At 34.6% G+C, this 20,701-nt stretch overlaps 1 protein-coding gene across 3 annotated transcripts in view; it reads left to right on the top strand.

Moving 5' to 3' along the window:
* LOC102807579 (transcription cofactor vestigial-like protein 4) overlaps positions 1 to 19,923 on the top strand; it is a 64,296-nt gene extending 44,373 nt beyond the window's left edge. For all 3 annotated transcript variants that reach the window (XM_006820890.3, XM_085496843.1, XM_085496844.1), the window contains 3 exons: positions 4,061 to 4,244; positions 15,472 to 15,752; positions 15,988 to 19,923. In XM_006820890.3, coding sequence (XP_006820953.1) covers positions 4,061 to 4,244; positions 15,472 to 15,752; positions 15,988 to 16,244 — 722 coding nt within the window. In that variant the 3' untranslated portion in view covers positions 16,245 to 19,923. The remainder of the gene's footprint in view (positions 1 to 4,060; positions 4,245 to 15,471; positions 15,753 to 15,987) is intronic.
* Positions 19,924 to 20,701: the final 778 nt, after the last annotated feature.

Genomic DNA, 20,701 nt, shown 5'->3' with positions numbered 1-20,701 from the left:
CGTCTCTCTCGTCATAATGTCAAGTTTTGCTCCATTACCAAATCAAATTACAAGTTTAGTTGTTTGCTTATAACTTTAATAGGGGGCCTGTCTTCAGTATCAATTCTTGTTTAGTGTAAGAAATTGGATTTCAACAAAAATCAGAATGAGAGATGTCTGTCGATATTAACTGGAAAATTATGATTGGACTGTGATTTTAGGGTCACTGGAGTAGGAGCAAGATGGAGGGGGGTATATTTAGAGATGTGTGTCAAAGACAATGTGTTTTTTCCTATGCACTCTTCAGTTTATGTATCTGTTTATAGTGACTGGTCTGTCAAACAATTTTCAACCTTGGATTGTTATTAATCTCTTCTCAGTTCACTTGCACATTGTCAGGCAAATTTTGGATAATTTTAATTAATTTCTAATTAAATCATCTGTAAGCAATTCTACATTTTCCACATTTCAGTCATTATTTTTGTTTATTTAATTTAATTACTGAGTCTGCATGTGTGTGGATGGCATCATGGATGTTATGTCACATTGGCCACCCGGTTTGCAGACAGTGTTGCAATGACAACCACGTGGGACTTGAACTCTAGACACTCAGCTTTCAACAATTGTCGTCTTCTGGCTTCTTGAATCTCTCATTTTGGATGTAGTTCTGGTCAGCCTTTTCTTTCTCCGCTGTAAATCTGTACTTAATAGAAACCAAATCTCACTCTGAAGTACCGATAGATGCTGTTTTTTCACATGTATTGATCCCCTTGGTAAAATTTTTCCAGAATTTATGATAAATTTTGGTAAAAAACTAGAATTATCTGCATTTCCATTTGCTAAATTAATGAAAATCAAAGACAGAAATAACAACTTTTGATACACTCAGAACTTGTTGCCTAATTAACCTATTTTGCCACCGTTCACAAAATAAACCTGCATAATAGTTTACTATTTTTCTTCACAAATCTGAAATTACATTTATTTGGTATCAAATTAACAAATAAATTTTAGTAAAATATAAGAAAATGAAACTCCCCAAGTTTAGTTCATGGAAGACTGAAAGCGTATGGATTCACACGTGTGCGTATGAATTGTTACCCCCTCCCCCTCCCCAAATTGCTAATCCCTTACAATGGCATAAATTTTCCCGCCAAAATGTTGGGCCTACATTCTGCACATTCTTGCGTTTTTTTTTTGTTTTTGTTTTTTTTTGGCCCCTTGCTGATTTTGTACCTACGTGACTTAATCAAACATGAAAAAAAATATGCAAGTTTTTTTTTTTCCCTGGTAAAGTGTGAATAATGTTGACTTTGGCATTTAAAAGTTTTGAAAGTCTTCATTGTCGGCATTACAAATGCTCTGCATTTGTCTTTCTGGCTCCACATTGTAATCAATCTCCTATGTCTGTGTTCTGTATATTTAATCAGAAAAATGACACTTGCCTCTATAATGTGACTCACTGCCAACGCATACAAACAGGAGTGCGCGTGTATTTATTCCTAGACAAGCAATAATACAATTGCAGAAGCGAGACACAGTAAATACCAATTCTTCTAATATTTTCAACATACGACTACTGTCGGCTATATTTCTTTCAAAATAAATACTGCAAGTTTTTACTTAACACGGAGCATGATTCTTGTAACTCAGGGAACAGTTGCCTTAGCAGCGGAAATCAAGAATTTTTTTTTTCCAATTGAAATATTTTTTGTTCTGTCAAGTCGGAGATGTCTTTATTTGTAGCTGTTACCCTCTTGCCCAAATACAGCTTGCGCATTATCGTTTATTTTAATTACAATTCGGCTGTTTGCCTTATTTGGTTGTTAAATAACTCTATAGTTCGGACATAAGTTATCATCCTAAAATCACGCCCTTTGACCCATTTGGCAATTATAACTCGATAATTGTATGTTTGAAAACTATTCTCAAATACCACTGATCCACTTGTTTCGAAAGCCTAGAAGGCTGATCGGGGAGCACAGCAGTGGGTTTCAGGCTTGAATCCACATCTAAAAAAAAAAAAAAAAATGTTTTTGCTTGTACTGAAACAGAACCAAAAATATGGATGAAATTTTTATTTGTTCCTGATCTGGATCATCTGTAGCTAGAAATTATTTTGTTATCAAAAACTAATGACCAAATAAAGAAAGAATTGATTATTAAGAGAATATAACCGTGGCAACTGCCAGAAAAAAAAAATAATAAAATCCGGACTTGAACTATTTGTAAATGTATACGTGATTAGATCACTGTGCTTAGCTGTAGCTTTGCGACCACAGTATATGATAATATTCCTGCTATCCAATACTGAGCTATGCCAACGTTGCCGTGAATGCTGTGGGGGGAATGCCTGCATCTTGCAGAAAGTTCCTGACATACTTGGTTGTTTGGCTCCCACTGTTCCATCAGAGTGTCAAAATGTCAATGAATCCGATGCAATGCACATGGAAATTTGTTGTTGTCAGTTACTTTCTATTCCCTTCTCCTTTCTGTATGTTGCCATGGTAATGTTTATCTGTAAACCATTTGCTTGTTAACCTGCTACATTCCAGCATATAAATCCCTGATTTCCAGCTGTCAATGAATATTTCCCTTCTCCGCCTGAGTAGCTCCTGTGATTTTCTGATTCCTTGCGGTTACGAAATCGTGGGAAGTAAACGTCAAGACGAATTATGTAAGCACAATTGCCTAATAGATTGGCTAGATTCCATAAAGACTCTTTAGTACTCTTGTTTAGTCTACAATGTCGACATATGCACAATATCTCCTTTAAACTATACTCCCCAGCTATTTGCCACCAGTGGATGTAAAATGATTCAATATATTCACATTTATCTATGTTGACGGTATGTTTGTACAAATACAAAAATAGTCTCCCTGCCTCTGTAGATGATAATTGTCTCTATTAACTAGTCTTCCTGCAATGTGATACCTACAGGATGTAATAACTTGAAGTTTCGCTTCATAGGCTTTCTCAATGCATTCTTATTAATATATATCGCTCATACTAAAATTAGAAAAAAAATTGCAAAGCCAGATACAAAATAAAGAGGAATTTATATAATTAGTCGGTCAAGAGTGGCACATAACATTTTCTTGTCAAAATTTGTTCACAGTACTCGTACAGTCTAACACATGGTTGAAATAAAATAGTCTGCCATATTGCATCATCAATTTTGACAACTAGAAGTTGACCTTTTCTGGAAATGAAACCTAATTTTGGAGCCAACAGACAAAATTTGAGTCAATTTTCAGTTTTTACTCAAACATTTTGGCTATTTTCGTTCCAATCTTCTGAAGGGAAGTGTAGACTTTAAATGAGACTATTTTGTCAATTGAGCTCAAAAGTTAACTTCTGTCACAATTCAGGACTTATAACTATAACAAATCTCTATTTGTTTCAAAATTATTCAAAAATTGTGGGGAAATACATGAAAATTGGTAAAATATTACACCAACATTTTGGCCGGGGAAATATTGTGGCACTCAGGGTTAAGGTATAAAAAAAAAAAGTTGTGCCCAAGTTTTTGGCGGGAAAATCTTTCTGCTTGAGTGGACATTCAAAGAATATGTTATAAATTAGGGCTATCAACTGTAATGCTTGAGATATTTTCTCAAATTCCTTCAGTTTTTTTTTCTGATAATATATTGACACTTAACACCTACTTCTTGGCAAATGCATGTACATGTATAAGTTTTGTTTACCTGAACTACATTTCCATGGATACAGCATCAGGATAGGAGAACCCAGTTTTGATATATATGGTTTCTATTGGTAAAAGCTAATGAAACAAGTACACTGTTGGCCAATCATGTCATGTCTGTATAGTTTAAAAAAAAAAAAAGAGAGAAATTTATTACTTCCTTTATATCACGAATGCATTCTGTGCCTAAATATTTGACTGTCTGTTCTTCTTCCTGTTGCACTATAGCAGTGTGTATTACTGTATTGGATGTCATAACTGTGTAGCAATCTGCTTCGGCTCTCTAGAAAAAAAAAGACATGCTCAACTATGTGTAGATCTTAAGACATTTATCTCGGCACATTTTAATAAGACTTTCTTCTTCGAACCACCAGGAGAAGCTGCCTTGAGAAGTACGGAGACGTCAAGGTCCGAATCTCCAAAAGATTTGCCATCAAAAATCAATAGGATCAGACGGAGTACAGAGCGCCGAGAACTATCACAGGCGTTGAAGTTTGATGAGAATCACATAGCATCAAAGCCTACCACGACCACTACCCGTTGTGCGGGAACGCAAACGTGAGTATGGATTGAGTACCGGCCGGTCTCGGTCTATGTTGAACTTTGAGCCTAAACTAGGGATGTGATATTAAATACATTTAAATTAATGCTTTTAAAGTATTTGACAAGAATTTCTTTCACTCTTATTTAATTGTTTTTGCCTTCCCTTGAGAGGACAGAGAACGAATCACATGTCATCATAAAACAAACATCAGTATATGTGAGATGCTTATAACTGACTGAAGTGAATAAATATGGCTGGTAATATAAAATTAAAGTGACACCATTACCGAAATATTTCACAGGCACCTCAAGTGACTTGCAATAAGGATTGTTTTGTCCTCCATTAATTGATAGTAGGTTCATTGTCCTCCAATTTAGTCTTATTCCTAGCCCATTAACGCTGTGGATGAATGATCAGGCCTTGTGATGGATGATTTGTATTGTATGTAGATTTTCTATATGCTACAAGACAGCTGATAACCATTGGACTCACTCCAAACAGTTTTGCCAATATCTTTGTGGTATTTTGCTTTTAAATATTTACTGCTAGGTTGGTGTTGTACTGGGCCTTGACATTGTTCTTGGATATTTATTGGTGTTTGTGTTGCTCATGATTAGAATTCCAGTATTTTCATGTCTGTATACAGCAACAGCTTTGTTGCATTTACAGGGCCTACCCCAAGGATGTATGTAAACAGTTCAAAATTTGACCCAGGATTTTATTTAATCAGTGAATTCTAGAAATTGAAAGCTGCAATGATGGTAACTTGAGGGCAGTCCTCCACCTACTGTACCTCAAAACTAGTCAACCATGAATATTCCCTTAAAAATTGAATTTGTACCTAAAAATTAATATTTTTCAAAAACAAACAAGAGTAGCATGCTGGTAATTTCATTCTTTGGGATTTAAATTCCTTGAGAATCAGTTTAATCCGCATGAAAAGATCAAGAATTAATTCCATAGATCTATATTGTAATTTTTATTTTTGGTTCATGAATATATAAACTACGTTATTATAAATCTAGTACCAAAAACAAAAGAATTTACTGTCTCAGTCTAAATTAATTCAAGAATATTGATATTACATTTAAACGCTTTCATATTGGTACATTGGACACTGCAGCGTGTATCACTAAACCAGAATCCTATCACTGAACATTTCAACAGTGAAAACAAGCTTTTGTTGCCAATTTTGAGTTTTATTTAAATTACACTGTAACCTCAATATAATGAACACCTTTATAATGAATTTCCTGATATAATGAACACATAACATGTTCCCCCGCTCACAACAAACCCAATGTATTATGTGCTTCATTATAGTGAACATTTCACTATAACAAACTAATTGTACGTTTCCAAAAGAGTTTGTTATAACGAGGCCACAGTGTATTACTATAAGCAGGAAAACTATGTATAATAATAAGTTTATGCAGTATGGGATAGTGTGGAATAGTATTACTTGTCAGAGCAATCCAGTATTAACTTATGCTCATGAGAAAAAATTTCTTCCATATTACTTTTCCGCAAACCCTTTCGGTCAAACAATTTTTTTATATATTTTTTTTCTCTTTGGTAATTTTGGACTAAATAAATATAATTTCCTATTGATCACAGATCTTTTTTAAAAAAAAAAAAATCAGGAAAAATCTTCATGTGAGTTTATTCTGTGAAAGATATCAAATGCTGACTTCGGCATTCATAATGTTGAACCATTGACAACGGCCTTGAAATCAAATGTATGGGAAAATCTAAAAACTCAATCAAACATTGTGAACTGTCCAACTACATGCAATCTGTCTAGAATTCTTCAATGCTTAAATTATGCCATAAAATGTTCAAAAGTCTCTGTTCCCATGACTTCAATGCGAGGCAAAGGCCACCTATCCTGTAATAGTGGTGGGAAAGATTGCGTGGTATGAAGGACATCTGTTCTTGGAATTTTGCGGCTTTGATAGGCCCATGTCTGTATTAGAGTTATCTCTTGCTTGTATCACCACTAGACCATGCAGTGTTTATCATTGTCAGTTCATGTTATCATAGAAAGATGGTCCCATTTGTCTATTGAAGTTGCAAAGTCCATCAACAGAACTGCTTGCTTTTCTTTTTCAAGATGCTGATGTGTTTGTTTCTGAGGATGGTATCATTAATGCTGGGAATGAGGGTGACAAGCAGGGGGATGTAGGATGCATTATACCGTACTCGACCACGTTAACGCCCATGTCCGGGCAAGCGCCCATCCCCCACTTTTGCGCAATTTTTATATTTGGGGTCACATTCGGCAAAGCGCCCACCCTTTCAAAATGCAACTAATTTAAAACTTAGTCTTGCGTAACGAATCTTGGTAATCGTTTTTATATGATACAGCGTGGATATCAATCGCTGTGAACATGTTGTGAATGCATAGAATAAGGTAACCGTACGTGTGTAAACTACGCTTCGACAGTGTCCTGTTAATAAAAGTAAAATGCGATAAATATTTCATGCCATATTTAGTTTACCTCAAAAATGGCTAGTTACTAGTTTTTTGGAAAAACCATGTCTTTTAGTCGCTGAAATCAATTCCAACAGATCGTACTTCAACATCGATAATTCACTTCCGCATTGCGTTACCGGAAAGTTTTCGGGAATTTCCAAAGAATTGCGTCAGTCAAAACACAGCATTCTGATTAGTTAATAACCAACTTGACCCATTAGGTCAAAAGACACTGCTGTAGGTCAAATCTGCAAATGCATCATGGTGGAAATAATATGACAATTTTGACTTTGACTGAGTTCCAACAGACTCAATTGTACGTAATTAATATTGTAATAAAATGTGCGTATTTTTTGTGATCATTTCGGTTTCTTCATTGTGAAAATCAATGACGACGCAACTAATTTAGTAATTTGATTTTCCCTCAAAGACGTAATTTGTCACTTGATGAATCAAAATTTTCATTTGCACTCTTTTTCGAGGGGGGTGCTCGAGTAAGCGCCCACCCCTAAAAAATCATGATTTTCTGAGTTGAGGCCCCTGGGCGCTAACGCGGTCAAGTACGATACATATATTCCTTTGGACTGCATTGTCGGCTTTTGCTGACCATTTTGTTTTAAATTAAAAAGGAAAAATGCATACAAAGTGCAAAAAGTTGCTGTGAAATTTTGGCACGAAAAACTAAAGCGTTGAAAGACGTTAATCCATAACATGGATAGATGACTCAAGACCATGCCACCAGCGACGATTTTGAGGGAATTTTTTGCTGTAAACTCGTTATTTGTACACTAGGTTTTATTGCCACTAATTTATACTAGAACATATTGTTTATTTATTGTTCATATAAATATCAAAATACTGATACTATTGAAAATTGATGCTTTACAGTATACATTGTATCATATCAGTACTTTATTTTTTCACAAAATTGTTTGCGAAATAAAGTTACAATGCATATAATGCAGTAATTCAAACACATTACATTGGTATTAAAGAGAATATCGAAATACTGTATATTATTTCAAATTGAGGTTTTACAGTATAAATGTATCATATCAGTATGCCAGTTTATCTGTAATACATTATTTTTCGCTGTTTTTAAAAAAAAAATTGAAAATAAGTTGCAGTGTATATAAGGCAATAATCGGTCACCACATTGGCATTAAAGAGATTCGGGTCTCGTATATTGTCTCCTATTCTAATGGATGAGGTATCTGTCACCTGTTGCTATGATGTCACTACACTGTCAACAACCTCTCTGCAAAAGACACATTATAAATTTTAATGGATACTTGTACTCTCATCAATCTCTGTCGCCAGGACTGTGGGAAGAAATTTGTTTCTGTTACCCAGAAAAAGTTCTTCAGATGCCAATGTGAAAGATATGTAGTGAACAACTGGTGGCTTTGTCCATTGTCCTGGCACAAGGTCAAAATTTATCTGGTGAGGTGTAAATGTATTCCAAGAGTAACAAGCAAACAAACTTCCTGGGAGCGCTGATGTGGCTCTTACTAGGATTGAAAAAAAATTTGAACTTTGTTCAGACGAGATGCGTTATAAGTTTTGACAGCCGTTGACGAATAAAAGCTGCCGACTGCTACTTAATGCTGATGAGATTGAAAGCTATTTTTACAGATAATTTTCTTATTGAACTCTCTAACTTGTTTGAAGTTTTAAAAATATTTGGTCAGATTGATCCTTTGAACCACATCAGGGGGAATTGCGTCAATATTGATCTTTTGAAGATGCCCAAAACACTGAGTAGCAATTGTGTGTGAACTATTAAGTGCCACAGTCGGCATGCCATATATGTTGCATGAGACCCATGTGAAATGTGACACAGCATGTAACTTTGTGTAAAACACTCTGTAAAGCGAATTTAAGAAAAGAAATGACTTATTGGTCATTAATCTTGTGTTGACGAAACAACCCCATGAAGTTGATGACTTGTTGGCAGCTGGTTTGGATGGCAATTCTCGTCCCCATTTACCGTTTATTGAGTAATAAAAATGAACTTTCATTGGTTTACATCAGAGGTGTATTGTTAAAGTAACACGTTGGTCACATTCTGTGCATTTTCTCTTGGGAGTTTGATGTTAAGGGGTCAACTTTTGATCTTTTGTAGACAATAAAATGCGAGACTGAACCATGAAACCCTACCGAGCTAGACTGCTCACTGTACAAATGTTGTCACAGCATTGCTGTAGTCATTATGACTTTCAAATGATCTGCTATTATACCATGATTGGACAAAATGGACACTTAACTTTCAGATTCATATTTACAATAGCGTTTGTGACAATTATGTAATCTTGCTAAAAATAAAACTGACTTAATTGAAGAGCATCATGCAACGTGTGAAATGGCTAAAATGTGGATGCGTATAGACGATAACGACAATTTCAACTTGACTGCATTGCTTTGAGGTGACTTTTTTTCCTGATTTGCTGCAAATCACAAGGACATTTTTTGTCTTACGGAAACCAAATTAAACTCCCCACCTTATAAAAATGTATCTTGCTATTTTATTTTTTGTATACTTCATTGTCCTAATAAAATGACTCGTGAATAATTAATAAGATTACATAACTGTTAGTGACATCTTTGAAATGAACGTATTGACGTAGATATTTCATCCTGAAATCCTCAATTGTCATATAATAGCTGCATACTTATCGCTGCATTTCTTCTGAACATTGTACATTTCAAATACTAGTATTAGTGTAACTGCAATTATGTGTCTTACTGTGTCTTGTCGAGTTGTCAAGATCATGCATACATTTATTGACTTTCTTATTTCACACTTATGGGAATCAAACATCGCTGATTTATCCATTTTAGCTATCATTTCAAAATTACCCATAATTCCAATTTATTCTAGTTTGCTATGCCATGCTATTTGCATGAAGCGAAGCCCCCCCCCCCCCCCCCCAACTCATTAACTGTTTTGAAAAATCTTACTCTATGATGACAATGCTGCTGGCATCATGCATGCTCGTTGTCGAACTGCCTCGTCTTGCCATTTCCAGGCTTTCGATCCATGCTGTGTTAACATTGAGAACAAGAATCGTTATTATGTCAATTGCTAGACATGTATGCCGATCATTTAATATGCGTGAAAAAAATCTCAGCTTAGCTCAACCAGCAAGTCTTGTAATAGTTATTTCAAACCTTGGTTGACACTTTGAATACAGTAATGTTTCCGCCAACATTTTGCATGTTTTGAACCAAATACCATAACTTTATCTTAAAGATGCTCAGGAAAAAATGTGTTCTTTAAAAATTACAATTCGGCTACTTTTTAATACAAATGAAAATCAGATTTTGTTGAGGTTTATCTTTCCCATTTTTTTTTATTTTTCCTTTTCTTTTTTTTCACTGTCGTAGCTTCCACCAGCTAATGACCGGCAATAAATTCTCGGGAAATATTTAACATGTAAACTTAGGATTACCAGAAACTATTTGGGATTCCAGTCTTGAAATTAGAACTGTCTTTCAGACTGGCCAGAAAGAAAAAATAAATGGTCCTGACATAGCAAGTAAATTCCTCTCCAATTATATTGGTGTCAATAGTAATAATATCTTCAATTTAATCCATGCAAACATGGAGACTCCTGGTTCTTATTAATTAAACCAATATGGTGTTGTTTGGCTGTGTTTCTTTTGTAATATCAGTTCAATGCTTTTTCAAATGAAATTCTGATTAGTTGCAGGTGGAATCATTGCTAATTTGAGTTCTATTTAAATATTGGTGTTTTTCACACCTCACCAGGGGTTGGGATATTTTCAAATTGGCAGCTTGTGCAAGCCAGGTGTCTGAATTTGTTCAAATTCCATGGTTTGCTTTAAGTAAACTTTTGTTTTAAAAGCAAAAAATAGCCATATTTACTGATTGTGAAATGTTGTCGTCCATCCGTCCATCTGTTCGCGTCCAATTTTTTTCACATTTTCAACTTCTTCCTGAAAAGTACAAGTCTGCTTGTTTTGATACTTAGTATATAGGTAACTCAAAGGGAACCCTCTCAGATTTGTTAATTTATGTGACGATAATTTTGAAGAATGTATTTGTTCCCCCCTTCCAATATTGAATTTTTCAACCCTTAGCCATAACCATGACGTGACATAAATTTCTACCATATTGTGTTATATATGACTTAACAAACTTAAAACAATTCAATTCTAGTAAATAATAAAACACATTTAGCTTTCTTGACTGACATATCGCATATCAATAAAAAAAACCATGTAGGTATCAAACATGCAAAATTATTCAATAAAAGGTAGGAGAGAAGAAATATAATAATCCAGCTTGAGAAATCAAGATTCAAAATCTTTTATGACTGACAAAGAAATAAAGATATCGTTTTTGATTGCTTACAAATTGCAAATTCATTGCAACTGTTTTGCGAACAAAGGTTTGCTTGGCCTATATGTATTTCATGTTGATGTCGGCGAACTGAATAAATGGCGATACAATGAAAAGGTCAAGCAAAGATCGCATCCAGGGTATTTGTTATCATAACTAGATTTTAGATATTAATTAAACCAATACATTTGCCAGCTGCACGGCAGCAGTCTTGCATTCTGCCTACAACTCAGTACTGGGTTGGAATTGTAAAGATGCCTGCTACGACAGCAGTCTTGCATACTGCCTACAACTCAGTACTGGGTTGGAATTGTAAAGATGCCTGCTACAGCAGCAGTCTTGCATACTGCCTACAACTCGGTACTGGGTTGGAATTATAAAGATGCCTGCTACATAGTAGAGATGGAGTTCATATTTGATGGATAACACTAATGAGACAATTTATTGGAAAGATATGTAGACAAATATGTTTGCTTGCCCTTGTAATTCCTTCAGGACTGAGGACAGAACACTGATGAAGTGGGGTCGGGGACACGATTGTTGCTGGGCAAAAATATTTTTTTTTTTATTTTGACTGTTGTATTTCAGCAAAATTAAAACTGTATTCCAAATTTGCTTTAATAGAAGCGCATCTCCAATGGAAGCACATGTAAACCATTATGATTATTTGAAATATTACTTATTTTGACCATAGAAACACTTCTGTAATTTACGTAAGCGTGTCACTACCAGTAGATCAAATGTGGTAGCATGCTCTCTCACGGATTGGATTTTGTGACAGTATTTTTCATTTTATTTACCATTTCACAGCCGTCGATTCGACAGTCGAGTATCAGTTTTGATCTATCATGAGTTGACCTAGATTTTTACTGACTAGTAACCGTGACTGAATGTGACCAGATTCGGCAGAGGTTTACGTGTTGAATATCGAGACCAGGCTAGACTAATGGGAATTTGATGTTTCTCTGTATGTTAACAGCTTGGCATGCTGTGTCTCTACATTTTTGTACTGGCACAGTTTTTTTTTTTTACTTCTTTCACCGACCTTCATTGATAATGTCGGTCAAATTCATTTCATAGTTGCGAGATGATTGATGTGAAAGAAACCGTAATTGATGTAGCTATAAGCTGGAAATGTCTTCTAAAATATGCACGATTTTCTCTGTTTATATTTACAGAATGAAAATTGGAATATATTTTATGTGTATTTGTCATTGAAACCAAATCAGATGTTCTTAAACTCAATCAATATAATGCAATTAATCAGCATGTTGTAAGATTTCTCATTAACGACAACCAGCGTCCTGTATACGAGACATCAACACCTCTTTCTTTAGAAAATCGTTATGATTTCCAGCATTACAGTGAATTATTACCACTGACTAATTTACAATCTTGGCTGATTTTAAAATGTTTTTGGAATACACATCCTGTGCATCTCTCAACGATTCCTGATTGACCAGTGAAATGTGTGCCTCATCATTAATTATGTATCGTCTCCGTTACCAACCATTGTCTTGCGTAATAGTGATAATTATGCGCCTGTATTAAGTCGGTATGGCATTTCTGATTTATCATCGTAATATATATTTCAAGTGGCTTCTTATTCTTACAAAACTACTTGAATATCATCTTAATAGGCTGCATTGTTTGTATGTGTGTTAAAGATGCATTATGGGTAAAAAAACGTGTATTTTTAAACACATGCGCACTGTGTAGCATAATTATTTCTCAACTCAATGCTTCGAAAGCTTGAGGAGAGCCATTTGAAATCATGCCCATAACTCACCTCAGTGCATTGGGAGAGCTATTTGCCACTCTACAGCCATTTTCAAATAGCAAGGCCTGTTGAATTTTTATTAGCTCCACTGTCGACTTTGTCGAGCGGAGCTTATCATACGAGTGATTGTATGTCGTCCGAATGCCTGAATGCCTGAATGCTTTGATACTTGGTGTATATGTACCTTGGGTAGACCTCTCTTAGATTTGTTCATTTCATGATGATATCCTCAATTCTCTAATTTTGGTGAATATTTTTGTCATTTTTGGTAAAAAGTGATATTTTCGACTTCTTGTTAAAAACCAAAACTCCAATTGCTTTGATATTACATATATAGGTACTACATGTGGACCTTTCTCAGATTTGTTCATTTCGTGATGATACAATTATCTAATTTTGATAAATATTTATGTCATTTTTGGTAAAAAGTGATATTTTTGAATTCTTGTTGAAAACAGCAAGTCCGATTACTATACATACTATACATATTGTTCATTTTCTAATGATATCTTCAGTTCTTTAATTGAAATGTGCATTGCTAACAGCGGCGCTATCTCAGTCGAGAGGCTGCATGTTTTTACTCTAGTTCCTGTAAAATGCTATAAAATCAGGGGAAAGTGCCTGGCAGCAAAAATTTAACAGATTTCATACAGACAGTACTCCATATGTTAATCATTCTTATTGGTTGTCCTCCCCCCCCCCCAAAAAAAAGCATAGAGTGTTGGTCATTCTGATTGGTCATTGTAGCCCCCTTTTTACAAGCACCACATCAGTCATTCTAATTGTAGCAAGTGCAACTCAGTGTTTAATGCTGTCTGATTAGTAGTTGTGTTATCTTATCTTGTGATTGGAACATTCCTTTGAACTTTCAAAAGTGAAATGCTTTCTTTGTTGTGTACAAAAATGTGCAAATAATCATTACGGAATTCCCTCGACTTCCAAGTGAATGGTCTCGCATGGAAATTACCTGAGGAACACTTAGTTGCATGTCTCTAATGGTTTACCAGTGACCCTGCATGAATGACTGAACACTGGGGTCTGCACTCTGCTAGTGTTTGTAATTGGCAGCATAATGTCAACAGAGCACTAAAGAATATCCCAAAGACATGTTAAACCGAATGCCCAAGTCAGACAAGTTCCAGTTGTGAAATATTCCACTGTCTTCAGTCTATTAAGTATTATTTTATTGGTAATTCCACACATTTCTTGATTTATCATTTGCTGGGGAGGGAGATTAGGGTCCTTCAGCTTCTTCTAAATAAGTGTGAGAGACCCCTTAGGATACCACTGGATTGGGTAGTTTGTTTTCCCCCAATAGATTTTGGTACACTGGAGGGATGGTTAGTGTATATTATCAATTCTTAACTTCACTTTGTTTCAGTAATCAGATGTAACATAGATACTCCTGTTTCTTATAAAAAAAAAATGTGAACATGTCAGTTTACTTGGATTATGCTGAGATTAAATTAAAACATTTACCATCTTCAGATTCATGTCATACCCACCCATCTAAAGATGCAGTTCATCTTGTGAACAAATCTATTTAGTTCTCGACATGGAATCTGATCAGGGCTATTATGACAAGTTTCGCATATTTTTTTCTCATTGCATTCGTCACCAAATTTTCTTGAATTATAAATTTCGTACATGCCCTTGTATCGGTGAGAAGAGAGACATTTGAGATGAAAATTGCCTGGAGCCAACATTGAGATAGCTCTCGGTAATGGCATACCTCTTTCCAGTTCGCTAATCCGTCATTTGGGTGGTCTTGTACAAATACCCAACATCTGCAACAGTTAGATAATGCACATTTTGCCTGAGTGAGCATGTACAAGATCAGCTGGAATGATTCCATGCTTTCATCTGTTTTACCCTCTGACACGCTAACTCACACAGAACGCATTCTGATTATTGTTTATGATGTTTAATATAAACAAACCGTCCCTAGGAACGCAACTCAAAAGTAAGATTTATAAACCTACTACATTTAGGTTAAAGAGAATTTTCTGAACATTTATATAGAGATCTCCACGAAAGTTAACGTTTCGGCGGTGCTACGAAGCTTGCAACGCAGGAAGCTTGGGAAGTAGGGGGTAGTTTTGAAAGCCTTGTGAGTATTGGAGTAAGTAATGAACTTGTTAGTTGCTGGCAGATTTTCTTTGTAAAAGTACCCGTTAGTTTATTTTTATAATGCTATAATCCACTGCTTTGCACTAGGGAACCACAAACACTACGGTGTACTTTGTAATGTGAACTGCAATATCTAAACGTTTTGCAGCTAGTGTTCTGCTTTGTCCAGTGCATCTGTTGAATCAATCCGTGGGAACAGAATGCTGGCAATGTCCATGTTGATACGTTTTCTGGTATTTTCCCATTGAACGCTGTATTTACTTTGTTGGGTTTTAAGCAGTGTGTTTATTAGTGGTCAAGTATGGCTGGGTTTTTAATGATGATGACCACAACGTACTTGATCTTGATGTTGAAAGTTTGTTGCTGGATAAGTGGTGACATGACATTTGCAGCCCAGGAAGGCATTGTTTTAAACCAAAACACCTCTACCCAAAGAATGGAATAACCAAATTATCAGAAAATACAAAGTCTTGTATTTTTATATTTCAGTGTGCTATCCACAGTCAAAGAGCTCTCTGACAACAGTTATTTGCCGAACATGACGACATTATTGGATCCCGAAAACAGGATAGACTCATCAGTTGCCAATAACAACCATTTATCTGTTACTGTGACAACCAACTCGCAACAGATGAGGCCGTCGGTGATTGCCTGTGCGCCTCCGCCCCAGTCGAGGGAGAACGGTCTTCAGTTGAGTGCGGTTCAAGACAAAAATGAATTAAATACTGCATCAAATGGCTCGTATCGAAGAGAAGTCACCTGTCCATCAGGTATGTGTCTAAATTTATTGTTATTATTAATAATCTTAAACTTTTATGAAGATGCTGATGCTGGCATCATTTATCAGACTTCAGAAATGTGGGAAATATTTTGTCACTTCTAAAGCCCCTTTGTGGAAATTACTTAAAAACTATAAAAAACTGTTTTTTACCAATATTTCTATTTTAATGCATAAATATTATCTAACAATTATGTAAAACATTTCTGTTTTCTCTCCTTCCTCAGGCTTGTGTGATCCAGCTATCGACGAGCATTTTCGTAGAAGTCTTGGCAAAGACTACAAAGAGGAGTACTGGTCGTCAAAACCTTCTAACGCCATTCGCATAACTGGGACAGTAGACGAGCATTTTGCACAAGCACTTGGGAAAACGTGGAGTGAAATTCAAAGCAGTGATCTAAAAGAAGATGACAGCCAATCACCAGCCACAAAACCTAATAACAATCACATCAATATTCAGCGGTCTACAATGGTTTCAATATAGATCTTATATTTAATGAGTTACAAACTATGGATGATGAACCACTTTGTGAGGACGTCTTCGCTCTCTATTGCAATAATCTCTTTGGGAGTTGCTGTGGTTTTATTGCGTTTTTGGTAACGTGCCTTGCTGCCCACAGGTTATTGCATTTTGACTTGAAGTGTCCTGAGTGGAGGTTTTCTTTTCAGCATTTAAAACAATATCTAGTACTTGCATCAAGGTTGCAGCCGTTTAGAGATTTATGTGACTGTCATATTACCCATCATCTCATCATCAGTAAAAAAAAAAATCAAATATGCCAAAAAGTTGCCTGGCAGTTTGTTAACGTTTACATATAAGATAAAACTTTCACATGAGAGGTAAGATCACAAAATCAATAATTCAGTCTTTGTAAAATAATAATCTCCCCGTGTGCAACCTTAGAGTGCAAGTACTAAGTGATACAAACCTTCTCATGTGTTAGTCCTATATATGTCTTCATCTTGTTCTTTTTTTTTTTATTAAAAAAAAATTCAAGATGGTAGAGGGGTGTTTCGTTCTACTCAGTGGTTTATCTAAAACTGATTTTGAAAATATTTAAAAAGTTTACAGAAGTTCAGAAATGTAGAATGAAAGTTTTTATTAAAAGGTTTCAAGAGTTTTTTCTTCTTCAATTATTCAAGATATCAGGAAAAAATATCAGAATACACAGCATTCAATGTTGTTTTAGTGTTGGCATGGTAACTATATATTTTATTGAATGTGGTGCAGGCAGTCCATGTTGTGTATATACATCAGAGATATATTATAGATATTGTAAAGATGGACACAAGACGTGAAGGATGACACGACTGTTTGAGTGTATGCAGGTTTGTGTGTTAGTAAAATCTATACTCCAATTATTTTCCCATCAAGTTAATTATATTATAGGAATTGTTTTCTAGGATGTCTCGTTAATTCAATTTTTCAATCATGAGTTTTCATGATTTTTTTTTTTCCCTTGCACAATATTTTCTTGCATGTTATCAATTTTTTATTAAAATATAGACATTTATATTAGTTAAATTTTATTATTTTGGTGGAAAAATTATTGAAGAAACTATTTTTTTTTGTGCTTAAATGAAGTTTAAGTCTGTTAATTAACTGTATTGCGCCCTCCATGTGCAGAAGCTCAAATTATGTTGCTTGCCTTAGGAGGGCACACTCATTTCATCCTTGTTAAATTATTATTGTTCTTAACTTGTTAAACATTGTGTTCCAGTCCATGGTGTTTTGGGTTGAAATTGATACATGTTTTAGTTTGTATGTAAATTATATAAAAGTTGTTGAGGAAAAAACAATGTTGAATTTAGTGCGTTAGTTGTACATGTAACAGATAATTTTATTGGCTAATGAGCTAACATTACTTGATTTTATGAGTTCTCTAACCAATGAGAGATACTGTAATGAACTTCCGAAGGTGATCACAAAAGAAAATAATCAAAATTGACTGGGGGGGGGGATTATTTTTAAAAAAAATAACAGGATAAAAACATTTTTATCTCGCACATTAATTTACAAACAGTTTTTGTCTTCGTTCTTTTATTTTACCGGTATTTGTTTACAAGGAATATTGACCTGAAATATCTAATCACTAATGAAACTGATGAAGGTCGACCATAATGATTGCCACTGACCTTGAATACTAGCCATGAAGAGCTATGCTTGTCTAGTAAAAATACAATATTTTTGTTCTGTTATGGAATACAGATATGCAGGTTGGGCAGGAAGTGGATCAAGTTGTTTCCTTATTAAAATTAAAGCACTCTTCAATTGATCACAGTTTTTTTATATCGGAGGTCCCATGCAACATGTTGCTTACTCAAAATTTGAATGATCTCATTGCACGATTGTGGTGCTTTAAGACGGACACTCTTAGATGAGAAAAATCAGTTTTTGACCATGAACAGACTTGCCTGCATGCTTTTGTTTTGTGCTAGTCTTCCTGTTCGTTTCTGAAATCTACTTCTGTTTACATCTTCATAACTTTTGTGGTATAAGTGCCTGCACTGTAAGAGTCTGTCAGATATTTCTATTTCTCTATATCAATGATTTTAGCAGGTTTTACTGTAAATAAAATATTCTTTATCCTTTTTATGAGAACTGTATTATATAGAGATTGTTTGATGATATTAGGATGGGGGAAGGGGGGGGGGGGTGGACATGACTGACTGACTGACTGACTGGACAGTTTACCAAAGAGATATACACCATCTGTAATTATGTACAGATCGCGTAGCACACAACATTGACAGTTTTTATCTTGTACACTTGGTACTTATTCACCACTTTTCACATTTTGAACAGGGTTGGAAAAAAAAGTACTCTGGAGTTGTTACTATTTGTAAATAATTTTGTTAATTGTTTTTTTTCAGTGAAGACTTAGAAAAGAATCATATCATTACTCCCGAACATAAAATGTTTTGTTGTTGTCAAGAGTGAATATAATTTTAGTTTGTATAAAAACTAGTTTATCACTGTTTCTTTGATGGTTTAGTTTAACAATTTGTTTTTCAGTTCTGTATCACTTATATTGTATATAATGTTTACCAAATCTTAAAGTATTTTTGAAAAGTCACCAGATTCAGTTTTGTGCACGTTGCCGAAAGCTATACTGTAATGTTTGCTTGTTAGCGGGCAATTTTTTTTTTTAAATTTACCTACCATTCTTAACTAAGTTCAATTCAAGGTGTTAGCCAATTTGAATAAAATAGTTTTGGCTTGTTTTTTTTTTTTTTTTTTTTTGTTAATATATCATTCATATTTTTTCATATATTTTTTTTTTTTCAATTTATTTGCTGGTAATTTTTTTAATTTTGGGCTTTCGCATTTACCAAAACTTGGAAAAAAAATACCTGGAAAAATAAATTGAAAAAAAAATATATGAAAAAAATATGAATGATATTAACAAAAAAACATAAACATTCTATAACATGCACCCTCTAGTGACAGAATACATACGTGACAGTAATGTCAACTTCATCATCAATCTCTCAAACATAGACTACTACAGATCAAAGCAAGGTCAACGGCCTTCGCATCGCCTATTTTCGTAACTAGAGGGTGCAATTTATAGGAAAGGTATATTGCACACATTCATTTCGAGTGGCATATACTTTATTTTTTGTAAATCTTCATCTGGCTCAACCTGGTTGCTATGGTTATATCCTCATCAATCTACAGGAAGAGGATGCAATACACAGCCCGTTGCCAGATTGTCTCATCTTTATTCACCAATCCCCTGCCTTTATTTCTTGCATTCAAACAGGACATGTAATCAATCACATCCTACTATGTTTAATTTATTTTTCATTCTTCAAAATTTATATTTCAATATTGAAATATATATATATTAAGCATTGTTACATAATTGTCCACACTGCCAGTATTTTTACCACGCATTGAGCGGGAAAATGGATAAATTAAAAATTGTCATGGTAGATTTTTAGTTGAGATAAATTTCAAAATGAATTTGTTTTCCTTCATTAAAATGTATAGTGGTACTGGTTGTGTACAGAGGGTTTGATCTGTTTTCTGTCAAGTTCAATTGTATTAAAAGTGCATGATCAAGGTAAATCAATTTTTATTTTCTCCAGATGTTTATTATGCCAGTGTATCATCAGCCTCTACTGGATATGCAATAAAAATGTTCTATTGTGTTCTACATGCAGTGTTTGTTGCTTGATTTACTTTTCATTCAATTGTTTCAGTGATGTTAGGCTGATTACAGCGTAGTCCATCCCATAGATATTTTCTATCAAGTCCCAGTCATAAAATGCTGTGCTAATTTGTCATCATTCACCAAATAATCTTGCGTGTCCATTAAGTTGAAGACTAACAAAAATATTAAGTCAATGACATGTTTTTAGTGACTTTGTCAAACAATGAAAAGCATATTCTGATTATGTTTAATTATTGGGATAGTATTTAGCATAACTACAAATGAGCATAAAACAGGTATAAAGACTAAGTTTCAATGAAATTGTTCAAGGCATGCCCCCGAAACTGTTGACATGTCAAAATGTTGATTTTTGGCGTTTTTTTTTGTGGACAAAAATGGCCGCCAGTCTGTCAACAAAATCAAAAATAGATTTGGACATGTCTCCCATTATGACTTGTTTAGGTACCGGATTTGAATCCAAATGGGACTAAAAAATAAGCAAAAATGTTGAACTAAAATGTTAGTGCAACTCATACTGGCATTCTCAAATTGATGCAGAACAGACATTTAGCTATGACCACATGGAATTATTCCCGGTTTAATGTTGGAATTTCAAGACCATCAGCTCAGTTCTTGACCATTTTAAACAAACTTTGTCTCGTCTACACTGGGTTTATTTTTATTAAACCCATCTCTGGAACACTTTACCCTGACCTTTCATACTTTTTCTTAAAAAAGTTTATCATAAAATCAAGACTGTCAAATAAATATATTTCAATTT

This window comes from Saccoglossus kowalevskii, chromosome 3, assembly GCF_978046115.1.
Source record: "Saccoglossus kowalevskii chromosome 3, keSacKowa6.1, whole genome shotgun sequence".
Lineage (NCBI taxonomy): Eukaryota > Metazoa > Hemichordata > Enteropneusta > Harrimaniidae > Saccoglossus > Saccoglossus kowalevskii.
The sequence above is the reverse complement of the archived record's forward strand: the minus strand, read 5'-3'. Positions and strand labels throughout refer to the sequence as shown.